Raw genomic sequence first — 13,289 nt, 5'->3', positions numbered from 1 at the left:
AAATTTTTCCTGAGTCGGACGCAATCAGTAGATTGTTCAGAATGTGGAGGAGAGTGGTTTCGGTGCTATGGTCAGCGCGATAGGCAGACTGAAATGGGTGGATGAGATTGTTGAAATAAAGGTGGTTGTTAAGCTGCCTGAGGACAGCTTTTTCAAGGAGTTTGGACATGAATGGAAGATTAGAAACTGGTCGATAGTTTTTCAAAATCTTTGCGTCAAGGTTGGGTTTCTTCAGAAGAAGCCGGACAATTGCAGTTTTGAAAGTGGATGGAAACGTTCCAGAGAGAAGGGATGAGTTGACAATATTAGTGATTGCATGTGCGGACGTTCCGCCGATGGACGTTTCGCCGCCGGACGTTTCGGAGTCGGACGTTTTGCCGACCGGACGTTTAGGCCAACGGATGTTTCGCCGACGGATGTTTCGTCGACCGGACGTTTCGCAGACAGACTTTTCGACGCATTGTCTAAAAGTATAAAACATATAAAAATATAAAAGTATATACAACACTTCTGTTCACTTTGATTGTGTCACAGATTATGCGCAACAGCTTTGAGAAATACTAAAACATCATCCTGTGCGTACCTTGCAACAAGCGCTTGCAGTCGTGTGTTGACTACTTCGTACTGCTTGTTTTTTCGCATCCTGACGCCCATGGCACGCTGTTCTATCATAAGCTCGGTGCTTGCCTGCTCCTTGCGTAACTTGCTGACAAGCCTGCCAAGTGTTGGGTGCGTGACAGACATTCGCTGATCAAAGGCACGGTGCCAGCCTTCGACCGAGTTATTAGTCCTGGGCAGGTTGTCTCCCACACGATTGTAGACGTTCCACATGGCGACGTCGAATTTCGGGCGTCGACGGCGTCCTCGCTGCACAATGCCCAGCCATGTACTTTCAAAGTAGGCGAGGAAGTCTGAAAGCGTCTCGTCAGTGTCGGCATCCAGCGAATCCATGAGCTGTTGAAACGCCTCGATGACGTCGTCAGGAGGCACGAAAGCCAAGGCCTGAATGGTCTTGACGAGAAGAGAGTTCTCTGGCTCCAAGTACCAATCTTGTAGTCCAAGCGACTGGAGGTTTCTCCAAAGACATTGGCCAAAGTGAAAAAAGCACCCGTGCACGGCTGTGGTTGGGAAGTGTTCACTGATGCTGTTTAATGCGGCTCGTTCAAAATCTATTGTGATGGTCTCTGGGTTGAGATCTCTCTGGCCGTTCAGGTAAGTAAAGATCGCGTCATACGTGGCCCTGTTTTTGTTTTGTGTCACACAGTAAACAAGAGGCAGAGTGTGAGTATCCTCAACAAGAACATGGATGGTGTAAAGTTGTGTTGCTAACGGAGCGCTGTCAAATGTTCCATCACAAAACCAGTGGGCGTTACGTGCTAAAACGTCAAGATTGGATGGAGTGGTTAGAATAACGATATCGTCCGTCTGAAACGCTAAAAATTGTTCTCCTCTCGTTGTAAGCTTCAGCTCCTCGCTGATGATGTCGCTATCTGGAGCTTTCCGTTTTCTTCGGATCATCCTTGCCAAAGTCTCCTTTTTTGGAAGAGAACCTGCGGCGGCGAGCGGAAATTCTGCTGTGCAGTTGTTGATTATCGAACTTGTGGCTTCTTCAGACTGCTCTGCGCGCTGTTTTATATCACCAACCGCTTTCAAAGCCAGGCAACGGGCTGCACTTGGCGGATGGGAATGGGTGGATGGACGGCCTTCCAGAACGTCGTTTACTGTCTTTAACCTTCCTTTGCACTCTCCTCGTTTCTCGCATCGCCAGAAAATTGTGACGTTGTCGGCTTTGGTGCGGTCCATGACATAGGCGTAGCCTTCGTGCAACAGCTTTCGCTTATTCCTCTTTGTGAAAGTGAATTCCATCTGAAATGCACCAGATGCACTAGATAAGTTCCAAAGTTTAACGTGATGTTACTAAATATGCTCCAGTCAAAACTGCCCTTTTAATTACAGATCCAATCTGGTCTCTCTCTCTCTCCCCCCCCTCTCTCTCTCCCTCTCTCTCTCTCCCTCTCTCTCTCTCTCCCTCTCTCTCTCTCTCAACGTTTACTTACTTCTCAGAATCTTGCACATGAATGAAGGAAGCACTATCTCGAGGGAACGTGAGACAGATGACAAACAGAAATACTGTCGAGGTGGAAGGTGAACGTGAGAACTGGCAAACAGAAATACTGGGATTGTTACACGGTTTGAACGGTTCACATGAGGAGGGAAAGTGAGAGAGAGTTCACTGATCCATTGATACAGAGAAATGGCGAGAGAAATGTGTGAGCTCAGAATTTTGTAAAGGGGCGCACACTTGACGCACACTTGACGTAGGTATATGTGTCGGCTAAACGTCCCGCGCCGAAATGTTCGTCGACGAAACGTCCGTCGGGTAAAGGTCCGTCGGCTAAAGTTCCGGTTGGCAAAACGTCCGGCTCCGAAACGACTGTCGGCAAAACGTCCGCCGTCGAAAAGTCCGTGTACCAGTGATTGTGGGGAGAAGATGTGAGACACAATGGGAAAAGACCGAGGCTGGTATAGGATCGAGCTCACAGGATTTTACTGTCATTTCTTTCAGGATTTCATGAACTTCTGTTTCAGTCAATGGATTAAAGGAATGGAGAGGAGTGCTGCTGAATTGAGGATCAGGATGAACAGGTTGGAAAGACATTTGGTCTAAGATGGTACGAATATTTTGGACTTTGTCGAAAAAGAAAGAGGAGAAGACATTGGGGAGTTCAGATAAAGTGTAGGTAGAAGGAAGAGGAGTCCTTTTTGCAGTTCCGAGAAGATTTGACATGACAGTAAAGATGTGGCATCGAGAACTTGAGAAGAAAAGAGGTTTGTTTTTGCTGATGAGATCATATGTTTGACTTTATTTATTTGTTTTCGGAATATTTGATTGTGGACTTGCAGTTTTGTTGATCGCCATTGTCTTTCCAGTTGGCGACGTTTGCGTTTTGCAAGTCGAATGTCTTGTGTGTACCATGGGGTGGAGGGTCTGTCAGGGAGCATGCGGGTAGTGGGGGGTGCATGTTCATCCAGCAGTTGAGAGAGGACAGTGTTGTAATGTGTGGATACGTCGGTAAGGGAATAAATTTTGGAAAGGCGTTCAGCAGCTTGAGAAGAAAAAGTGTTAATATTGATGGATTTCAGGTTGCGACGAGTAACAGATTTTTTGGTTCTGGTAGGTTTTGAAATATTAAGCAAGAATATAACAGCAGAATGGTCGGAAGAAAGTTTGTCAGTTACAGTCACTGACGCAACCATGGCATCAGACTCACGTGCGATTAGCCAGTCCAACGTATGGCCAGATCTGTGTGTTGGTTCTGTAACGAACTGAGAGAGAGAATGAGTGGACAGAGATTGACATAGGCGTTTGACATCAGTGGAAGTCTGGTTGTCGAAATGAAAATTGAAATCTCCGAGGATAATAAGTTTGCCAGAACGAAGGTTGTAGTAATCAAGTAGTGTTCGGAATTCATCGTGAAACTGAGAAGATGTTAGGTTATTTTTACGACTAGGCGGAGGACGATAGAGACAACAGAAGATGATTGAGTGACCGGGAACACTGAGAGTGACTTCTAGCATTTCGAAGGTATCATGTGGAAAGGCGTGGTTATGGGAGAAGGAGAGGGAAGACTCCAAGATATCTCTGTAGACGCTGGCGATGCCACCTCCACGGGACAATCGAGGAAGTGACAGTTTTATATTCGGGGGGCGGGGGGGGGGGGGGGGGGGGGGCAGTTGTTTAAGTTTGGGTTCGTGACCTTGTGACTTTAACCAGGTTTCAGTAAGAAATACGATATCAAAGTTTTTTTCAAAAATAAAATCAGAAATATAGTCAGTCTTTTGATCAGGGCAGACAGATTGAGCATTGAACAGACAGGCATGAAAGAGATCAGAGGTAAGGAGAGAGGAATCTAAAGGTGAAGCAGGTGAGTCAGACAGGCAGACAGTGGAAGAAGAAGATGGTGACTGAGCAGTGGAGGACAATGGGAAGGAAGAAAAAGGTCCGGGAGTTGAGACAGGTGTGGCAGGAGTAGGAAGCGGAGCAGAGGCTATCACTGGCACGGGGGTTACATTACAGATCGGAATATTGTCATCAGAGGGGACAATGTCACGGAAAGTAAAAATGTTAGCAGGAACACTTATGTTGAGGTTGGAAGCAGCACAAACAACGCCCTATGAAGTGGATCTGTCAACACACACAGGTGACACATCAGGGGTACTGTCAGTAGTGCTGTTGGGGGTCCGTACGGAAACGACAGTTTTGATGGGCTTTTGTTTTCTCTTTCCTGCTCGGCGAGTTCGTGTTCGCGGCAGGCAAGCGCCAATGCCTGTTCCTCGCAGGCGCACAACTAGGTCAGGGGTCAAAGGTGCAGGTTTGATAGCAAACAGTTCAGCGCGCGAGTACAGATCAAAGGGAGGGACGTTGCGCTCACCTTGACAAAGGCTGCCCACCTGTCCACTACCACTGAACGTTACGTTTTGCACGTGTACAGGCGTGTTGAAGGGAGAGATGAATGGCGGGCCGGCGCAGTTCAAAACTGACAGGAAAGCAGAAAGAGAAATCCAAAACACAGCCAGTCTTATGTAGATCGGGGCACACACATACATCCATTGTTCGAAGGGATCCATACTGAAACACTCTGCAGAACCTAACCACACAACACCAAACACAACCAACACAATAAACAAAAATACGGAGAGCTAGAATCACTCAGCCTGTTAGGCGTGCGACCTTCACCTTCCACCTGTCGCTGACCAAAAACTATTTGATGTCGTGAATGTCATAATAATTTTGGGTCCATATTCATCAATATTATAAAGCAGAGGAACGTTATATAATGCAATATGTTTCCATTTATGTTTTGTGATATGGAGTTTTCTGACCCAGGCCAGCTTCAAAGCCACAGCAAAAGTTTTCAAATCTGGCAGTCCAAGTCCTCCATTTCTTATACTTTGGTGTACAGTTTTTCTACTAATTTTTCTCTTTTCCTGTCCCATACAAAGTGATAGCATAAGTTCTGTAGACTTTGGAAGAAAATATTCGGGGGGTGGGGGGGTGGGGGGGTGGTAAAAACATCCACAAATGTATTAGTTTCGAAAGAATGAGTGATTTTGATATTGCCACTCTTCCAATTGGGGTCATCTGTCTCTTTATCCAAATCTTGAATAGGTGTTTTACATTAGCAATTCTTTCTGAGTAGTTTATTTGAGTACAGTCTCTCAAATCATTAGTAAACCAAATTCCTACAAATCATTAGTAAACCAAATTCCTAATTTAAATTCTGCAAGGTTCCATTCCATCTGCAAATGATCCATGTAACGGACTGGGGAGTTTTTACGACTGCCTAACCATATTGCACTTGTTTTTCTAGAGTTCATATATAATCATGATTTTCGCCCAAAATATCTAATATGTCTATGCAATGACTTCTTATCACCTGCTATGAGAAATTCTGTTTCGTCAGCATACTGAGATATTTTGTGTTCTGTGTTACCTATAGTAATCCCACGGACATCCTTACATTCACGTACGATTATAGCCAATGTTTCAACACACATTAAAAACAAATATGGCGATATAGGGTCACCCTGTCTACACCCTCGCTGCACATTAAACCAATTAGAAATCTGACCATTAACAATAACACAAGATTTAATATTGTTATAGAATATTTCTATCCATCTGCATATGTCTTCTTGAAATCCAAAAGCCTTCAATACTTTGGACATAAAGTTCCAACTAACAGAATCAAAAGCTTTTTCGAAGTCTCTATTCAAAAGTAAACCAGACAAATTGTTTTCATCTAGATATGCTATTGTATCATAAATAAGTCTAATATTATCCCCAATATATCTATGCCTCATGAAACTGTCTGATCCTCGTTTATAAGTTTTGGCAACACAGTCTTCAGTGATTCGCTATGCAGGATGATCCAATTTTATATATAACATTTAGAAGTGATATAGGTCTCTAATGCTTTATAAAACATCTATCTTTGTCTCCTTTTGGCATACATGTTATTATTCCTTGTTTCTGCACACAAGACATTTCCCCATTTACAAAACAAACATTTATTTCCTGAACTATAAACGGCCCTATTTTCCCCCAAATTAAAAACAATTCTGCACCAAATCCATCTGTTCCTGGGCTTTTGTTGTTTTTCATATTTCTAAGTGCATGACCCGCCTCTTCTAATGTAATCTTGCCTTCTAGTTTATTTGCTTCGTTAATGTTTAATTTGGATATATCCTTTACCAAGTCATGTATCTCAGAGCCCTCGACATTTGATTCCTGATATAAAAATTCATAAAATCTGTTAACCTCCTGTAGCATTTGTTCTTGATTGCTTAATTCTTTACCACCCTTATCAATGAGCTTGGCCATATTCTTACTCATGTAATGTCGCTTCTCTAAATTGCAAAAATATTTTGTTACTTTCTCACCGTCATCTATCCATCTGGCTCTTGACCTTAATAATCCTCCCTCAATTCTCTTTTCTCTGATAATTCTTAATTGTTCCTTCTCTATTTGTTCCAGATCGTCCTCTTCTGTATGATCATTTGCTTCAAGTATCTGAATATCTTTTTCTAATCTCTTCTCTTCTTCATTTGTTTTCTTCTTTTTCATAGCTGCGTAAGATATTGTTTTTGGTGTTATCTTCATTAACAAAAATTCTAAAAACAAATCGTCAGAGACACAGAGCAAATCAAACACAGGATCTGTGTCAACAGTATCTCTAGCGTAAGGATTTAATGCATACTCTTTTTTAACTTTTTAATTTCTTCGTTTATTTCTTCAAGGTAAGTCTTGTCTTTTAATAACGACGTATTTGGATTTCCAAAATGTATTTCGTTTCACTATTTCGCCTAACTACAACTTAATATAATAATAATAATAATAATAATAATAATGGTATTTATATAGCGCTGAATCTCGTACAGCGACAAATCAAAGCGCTTTCGCGCCAGTCATTCACATGCATGCATAACTCTAAAACTGTAGAAACTAAAGACAAGGAAGGGCAGGCAAGGGAGGCTATTTTGGGAAGAGGTGGGTTTTAAGGCCAGACTTAAAGAGCTGAGAGTGGAGACGACGAAGCGAAAGAGGAAGTTCATTCCAATCACAAGGTCCAGAGGCAGAGAAAGAACGGCGGCGGCCAACAGTTGAGTGTTGAATCTGGGTATGCGTAAACAGAGTGGATCCGAAGCCGATCGTAGTGAGCGAGATGGAGTGTAGAGGTGAAGACAGCCGCAGAGATAGGAAGGGGCAGTTTTGTGAATGCATCTATAACATAGAGTGCTGATCTTGTACTTTATTCGGTGTGAGACAGGGAGCCAGTGGAGATGTTGCAAAAGAGGAATGATGTGTTCAGATATTTTCTTTCTGAAGACGAGTCGGGCAGCAGAGTTTTGTATGCGCTGAAGGGACTGAATGGATGAAGCAGGCATACCAGACAATAGAGAGTTACAGTGGTCAAGGCGAGAGAGAATGAGAGAAACGACAAGTCTAGATGTTGCGTCAGTGGACAGATATTTCCGGACGGCACTGATGCGTCGCAGTTGACAGTAGCAGGACTGACATGTCTGACTGATAAGTTTTTGCATGGACAGTGTATTGTCAAGGACAACACCGAGGTTCCTGACTGACGTGGAAAGAGGGATGGATGTACTGCCAAGTTTGATTGTGTCAATTGTGATGGAAGACAGTTTTTGTTTAGTTCCTATGATCATAGCTTCAGTTTTGTCCGCGTTCAATTGTAACTTATTTCGAGTCATCCAGTTTTGAATGTCCAGGAAGCAGTTGGATGTTTCTTGCAAGAGCGACAACAATCTTTCAGGGGTATCACTCTTCTGGAGTTGAGTGTCATCAGCATAAAACTTAATGAGAGTAAGAGAATGATCTGTTCTATAACCAAATTCAATGTCTGCATTTTCAATATAAGCAATAACTGGATCCGAAATAAGAAAGAAATCGAGTCTAGCTTGTTGAAACGGGTTACTTCTTCTCCATGTATACCTTTGACAGTCGGGATTCAAATCTCGCCATACGTCATTAAGTTCTGAATCAAGAATCATGTTCTCAAGTACTTCTTTACCTTTAGGATTGGGGGTTAGGGGGTGCACGGGAGGGGTAGTACCTCTAGAGGGGGGGCTTGTCACGCTCTTCCGGGAGTGGTTCGTCCTCTGTTGGTCCCCACCAGCACCCAGCTCTCACCTATGGGTCCTAGAAGCTGCTAGCATGCGGCAGCGCCCAACCCCCGGGCAACGGCTTTGACAGGCTGGCTAAACTAGGTGAGGGTAGCCGACGGGTCTCAAACCCTCGGTGAGTTAGGGTTTGTCTACCCAAGCATGTGAAGACTGGATCCGGCGGACTCTGCGGAAGAAACCTTCATGGTTCAACGGAGAGGAAAGCGGTTGCAGCAGAGCACTGTGGAGTGCTTAGGGCAGGATGAGGCACATAGGACATCCTGGTCATCCACTGCATCCGTTTCCATCTCCAGTCGTCTTGACCTCGTCTTGCCACTGGATACAGACGGTCTCGGACAAGAGAGTGAGGTCGACGGTGCGCAACTCCTCACTATAAACAAAGTCATCGCGCAAGTCATCAGTCATCCTTCATCCCATACCATCATTTTCTCCAAGCCCTGTGGCGACAGGCGAGCGACGAAGCGACAGGTGTGGGTACACAGGCAGTCGTAGCCGCGGACCTGCACACAGGCGGCTAAGGCCATAGGGTCGTTTTTCACCGACTGGAGCAGCGGAGGAGATCGGCAGCCCCCTGAGCGACTGAGCAGCCCTCTTCAGGACAGCACTGCTCACCTCCATGGCATGAGGAAGGGGCTAGAAAAGGTGCCCTAAACATTGCCTGCTCCACACCACCCTAGTCAGCATACCGCGGCTGACGGGGACCCTACTCAAGCGGTCGACACACAAAGGAAAGAAAGAAGAAAACAAGGAGCACCCCATTGACCATTGCCACATGGAACGTGCGTACGCTTCTGGACAGAGGCAACTCAGCCAGACCACAGAGACGCACAGCGCTCATATCGAGTGAATTAGCCACGTACAACATCGACATCGCTGCCTCAAGTGAGACCAGACTGGCAGAAGAAGGCGAAGAGAGACGTGAGGCTGGAGCTGGCTTTCCAGTGAAGACAACCCTCGTTGGCAAGCTGGCTGGCCCCCCGAAAGGAGTGAACGATCGCCTGATGACGATGAAACTCCCTTTATGCAATGGGAAGAAGTTTACCACCATTGTCAGCGCCTACGCGCCCACCATGACCAACCCAGATGAGATCAAGGACAAGTTCTACGAGGACCTGAACGCTGTCATCACCACTGTTCCCAACGCAGACAAGCTCATCATTCTTGGTGACTTTAACGCGAGAGTTGGTTGTAACAGCACCTCCTGGGAAGGCGTGACTGGGAAGTGTGGGGTTGGTAACTGTAACAGCAATGGCCAACTACTTCTCCAGACATGTAGCGAGCACGACCTTCTTATCACAAACACCATCTTCTGCCTCCCTACCCGTAACAGGACGTCATGGATGCATCCTCGCTCTGGGCATTGGCATCTCATCAACTTTGTCATCGTCAGGAAGAGGGACAGGCAGGACGTACGAGTCACGAGGGCCATGTGCGGCGCCGAGTGCTGGACAGACCACCGCCTTATCGTCTCCAAGCTCAACCTCCGCATCCAGCCCAAGAGACGGCCTCAGGGCATGAAAGCACTCAAACGCCTGAATGTCAACAAGCTGGAACTAGGCAACATCAAGCAGAGCTTTGCTGACACACTGGAGAAACGCCTTGAGTCCACCGTGCTGGACAACCAGAATGTGGAGGCAGCATGGGGCGGACTGCATGAGACGGTGTACAACACTGCCATGGAGTGCCTGGGGCCTTCTGTCAGGAAGCACAAAGACTGGTTTGATCAGAACTGCACTGAGATCAAGCAGCTGCTAGAAGACAAACGCCAAGCCTACAGAGCCCACATTGAAGATCCCAAGTCACAGTCAAAGAAAGACATACTGAAGAGCGCACGCAGCACCATCCAGCTGAAGCTGCGGCAGATGCAGGATTCCTGGTTGAGCAACAAAGCTGATGAGATCCAGGGCTTTGCAGACAGGAACGACATGAAGAACTTCTATAACGGCCTGAAAGAAGTCTACGGTCCCACCACCTCCGGATCTGCTCCACTCCTCAGTGCTGATGGTTCTATCCTGATCACTGACAAGGACGGGATCCTTGAGAGATGGGCTGAACACTTTGACAGCGTACTGAACCGCCCCTCCACCATCAATGATGAAGCCATCGACCGACTCCCCCAAGTGCCAGTCAGTGAGTCGTTGGATGCCATTCCAACTTTGGAGGAGACCCAGAAAGCTATCCGTCTGCTATCCAATGGCAAAACCCCTGGCTCAGACTCCATTCCAGCTGAGGTCTACAAAGAAGGTGGTATGGCGCTGACTGAGAAGCTTCATCAGCTGTTCCAGCTCATCTGCCAGCATGAGGCAGTTCCACAGGACTTCAAAGACGCTTCTATCATACACCTGTACAAGCGCAAAGGAAATCGTCAGGCCTGTGACAACCATCGTGGAATATCCCTGCTGTCCGTCGCAGGCAAAACTCTGGCCAGAGTGCTACTCAACCGTCTCATAGCGCACCTTGAGCAAGGTCTCCTACCAGAGAGCCAGTGTGGCTTCCGGAAAGAACGCGGGACTATCGACATGGTATTTGCTGCCAGGCAGCTCCAGGAGAAGTGTCAGGAACAGAACGCCGACCTTTACTTCACCTATGTCGATCTGACCAAGGCCTTCGATACTGTTAGCAGAGATGGCCTTTGGAGAATCATGGCGAAGTACGGGTGTCCCAGAAAGTTCATCACCATCATACGGCAACTACACGATGGGATGCTGGCCCGAGTCCAAGACAACGGAGAGACTTCAGAACCATTCCCTGTCTCCAACGGAGTCGAGCAAGGGTGTGTTCTTGCCCCCACCCTGTTCAGTCTCATGTTTTCAGCCATGCTGACAGATGCCTTCAGAGACGCTGACGTAGGCATTGGCATCAGGTACCGCACAGATGGCTCACTCTTTAACCTCAGGAGGCTTTAAGCAAAAACCAAGGTGAGGACAGACACAGTCAACGACTTCCTGTTTGCTGATGACTGCGCTCTCAACGCTGCCTCCGAAGCTGACATGCAACACAGTGTCGACAAGTTCTCTGCTGCCTGTGACAACTTTGGACTCACAATCAGCACAAAGAAGACTGAGGTGATACATCAGCCAGCTCCAGGAAAGCCTTACGTTGAACCAAACATCTTCATCAGCGGGCAACAACTGAACGCGGTGGACAAGTTCACATACCTGGGCAGTACACTCTCTCGCACAGTTGTCATCGACGACGAGGTGAATGCCAGACTCGCCAAAGCCAGCGCTGCCTTCGGCAGACTCCATAAGAACGTTTGGAACAGGAGAGGCATCACCCTAGAGACGAAGCTCAAAGTATACAAGGCCATAGTTCTCACCACACTGCTCTATGGATGTGAATCATGGACGGTCTACAAACGCCACGCCAAAAAGCTGAACCACTTCCACACCACCAGCCTCAGAAAACTTCTCGGCATAAAGTGGCAAGAGAAGACCCCTGACACAGAGGTGCTCACTCGTGCAAACTTGCCCAGCATCTACACCATCTTGATGCAGGCCCAGCTGCGCTGGGCAGGCCATGTAGTTCGCATGCCAGACCACCGGCTCCCCAAGAAACTGCTGTACGGCGAGCTCCAACATGGCAAGCGCTCCCATATAGGCCAAAAGAAGTGCTTCAAAGACACTCTGAAAGCTTCTCTGAAGGCCTTCAACATCAGCCACGACACATGGGAGCTGAATGCAATGGACTGACCAAAGTGGCGTTCAGCTGTCCACAAAGGCGCCAAATCCTGTGAGGCCAACATAATCGCTGCAGCAGAGCAACGCAGACAGGCCAGGAAAAGCAGTGCCAGCAAGTCCCCGACAGCCGCCACCATCCCCTGTCCACACTGCGTCAGAACCTTCCGGGCGTGGATTGGCCTGACCAGTCATCTGCGCACCCACAGAGCCCAACCCACCCACCCCCAGGATGACTAGATGGTCCTCGTCGATCCCGACGGACGAACCACCTCCAACCTTTAGGATTATTAATGTGCTTGTAGTTGCAATAGTCTCTAGTTGCGTCAAGAACCAAATTAAAGTCTCCATCCATTATTACATTGTTAATATTGAAATCATGACTCCTTGTTTGGGCCATACACATGAACTAAGAGAAAATCTATAGTTCCAGTTTCAATAAGCACTATAATATAATTCCCATTATTTCCTTTTAAGACCCGTTTAACTTTGAACTAAAAATTGTTATTGAAAAGAATAGCTACACCTCTAGAATTAGAAACATAACTTGAGAAATAACCCTGATAGCCCCATTTTGATATAATATAATGTTCCATTTTTTCCTCAAAGTGGGTATCCTGTAAAAAGTAGACAGAAAAGGCCTTGCTTTTCAAATAATGAAAAACATCTCTTCTTTTTTGTGTGTTGTTGAGACCCTGACAGTTAACTGACGTTACTGTAAGTGAATTATTCATTTTGTTCAATTGAGAGGGCTTTTTTTCTTTCATAAATGGAAACCCACTGAATCCAACATGAAGCAACCACTCATCTAGATCAATAATATGTCTAATATTGAGAATAGTCTCCAGAGTTTTGAAATATTCCAATACCATAAGCAAAGCACAATAGTAATAAAAACATAAAAAACAAAAGTCACAACACATGACCCTCAAACAAGAAAAAAGTACAAAAAATATAAAACGATTTGTATGTAACCAGAAATTACAAGCCCCATGTGAGCACCAGTGCTCTCATAATGATTACGAAACTAACATTATTTATTCTTTCTTTTTTTCTACAAATGCAACAGCATGAAAATGTTTTCATCAACTAAGTGACACGGTGTTATAGACATTCATGCTGAAAATGAATGAAACAGATCGAATAAAGTACGAAACAATAATGCATTAAGTGCAGTTTATGTTATGTGCGTTCGTGTGTGTGTGTGTGTGTGTGTGTGTGTGTGTGTGTGTGTGTGTGTGTGTGTGTGTGTGTGTGTGTGCGCGCGCTCGTGCGTATGCGCATCCCTGGGTGCATTGTGTTGAAGAGAAAAAGGAGGGGACAGCAGCTAGATAAAACCCACAGAAGGAAATTCACACAGAAGGAAATTCACACAGAAAGCACATTCGCACCACTCCTGCTGCA

General features: G+C 45.9%; 1 protein-coding gene across 1 annotated transcript; it reads right to left on the bottom strand.

Moving 5' to 3' along the window:
- Nucleotides 1–421: 421 nt before the first annotated feature.
- On the bottom strand, nt 422–2,447 carry LOC143301423 (uncharacterized). Its single transcript, XM_076615703.1, has one exon. The coding sequence runs from the start codon at nt 1,864–1,866 to the stop codon at nt 529–531; it is 1,338 nt and encodes a 445-aa protein (XP_076471818.1). The 5' UTR covers nt 1,867–2,447; the 3' UTR covers nt 422–528.
- Nucleotides 2,448–13,289: the final 10,842 nt, after the last annotated feature.

Source organism: Babylonia areolata, chromosome 27, assembly GCF_041734735.1.
Source record: "Babylonia areolata isolate BAREFJ2019XMU chromosome 27, ASM4173473v1, whole genome shotgun sequence".
NCBI lineage: Eukaryota > Metazoa > Mollusca > Gastropoda > Neogastropoda > Buccinidae > Babylonia > Babylonia areolata.
The sequence above is the reverse complement of the archived record's forward strand: the minus strand, read 5'-3'. Positions and strand labels throughout refer to the sequence as shown.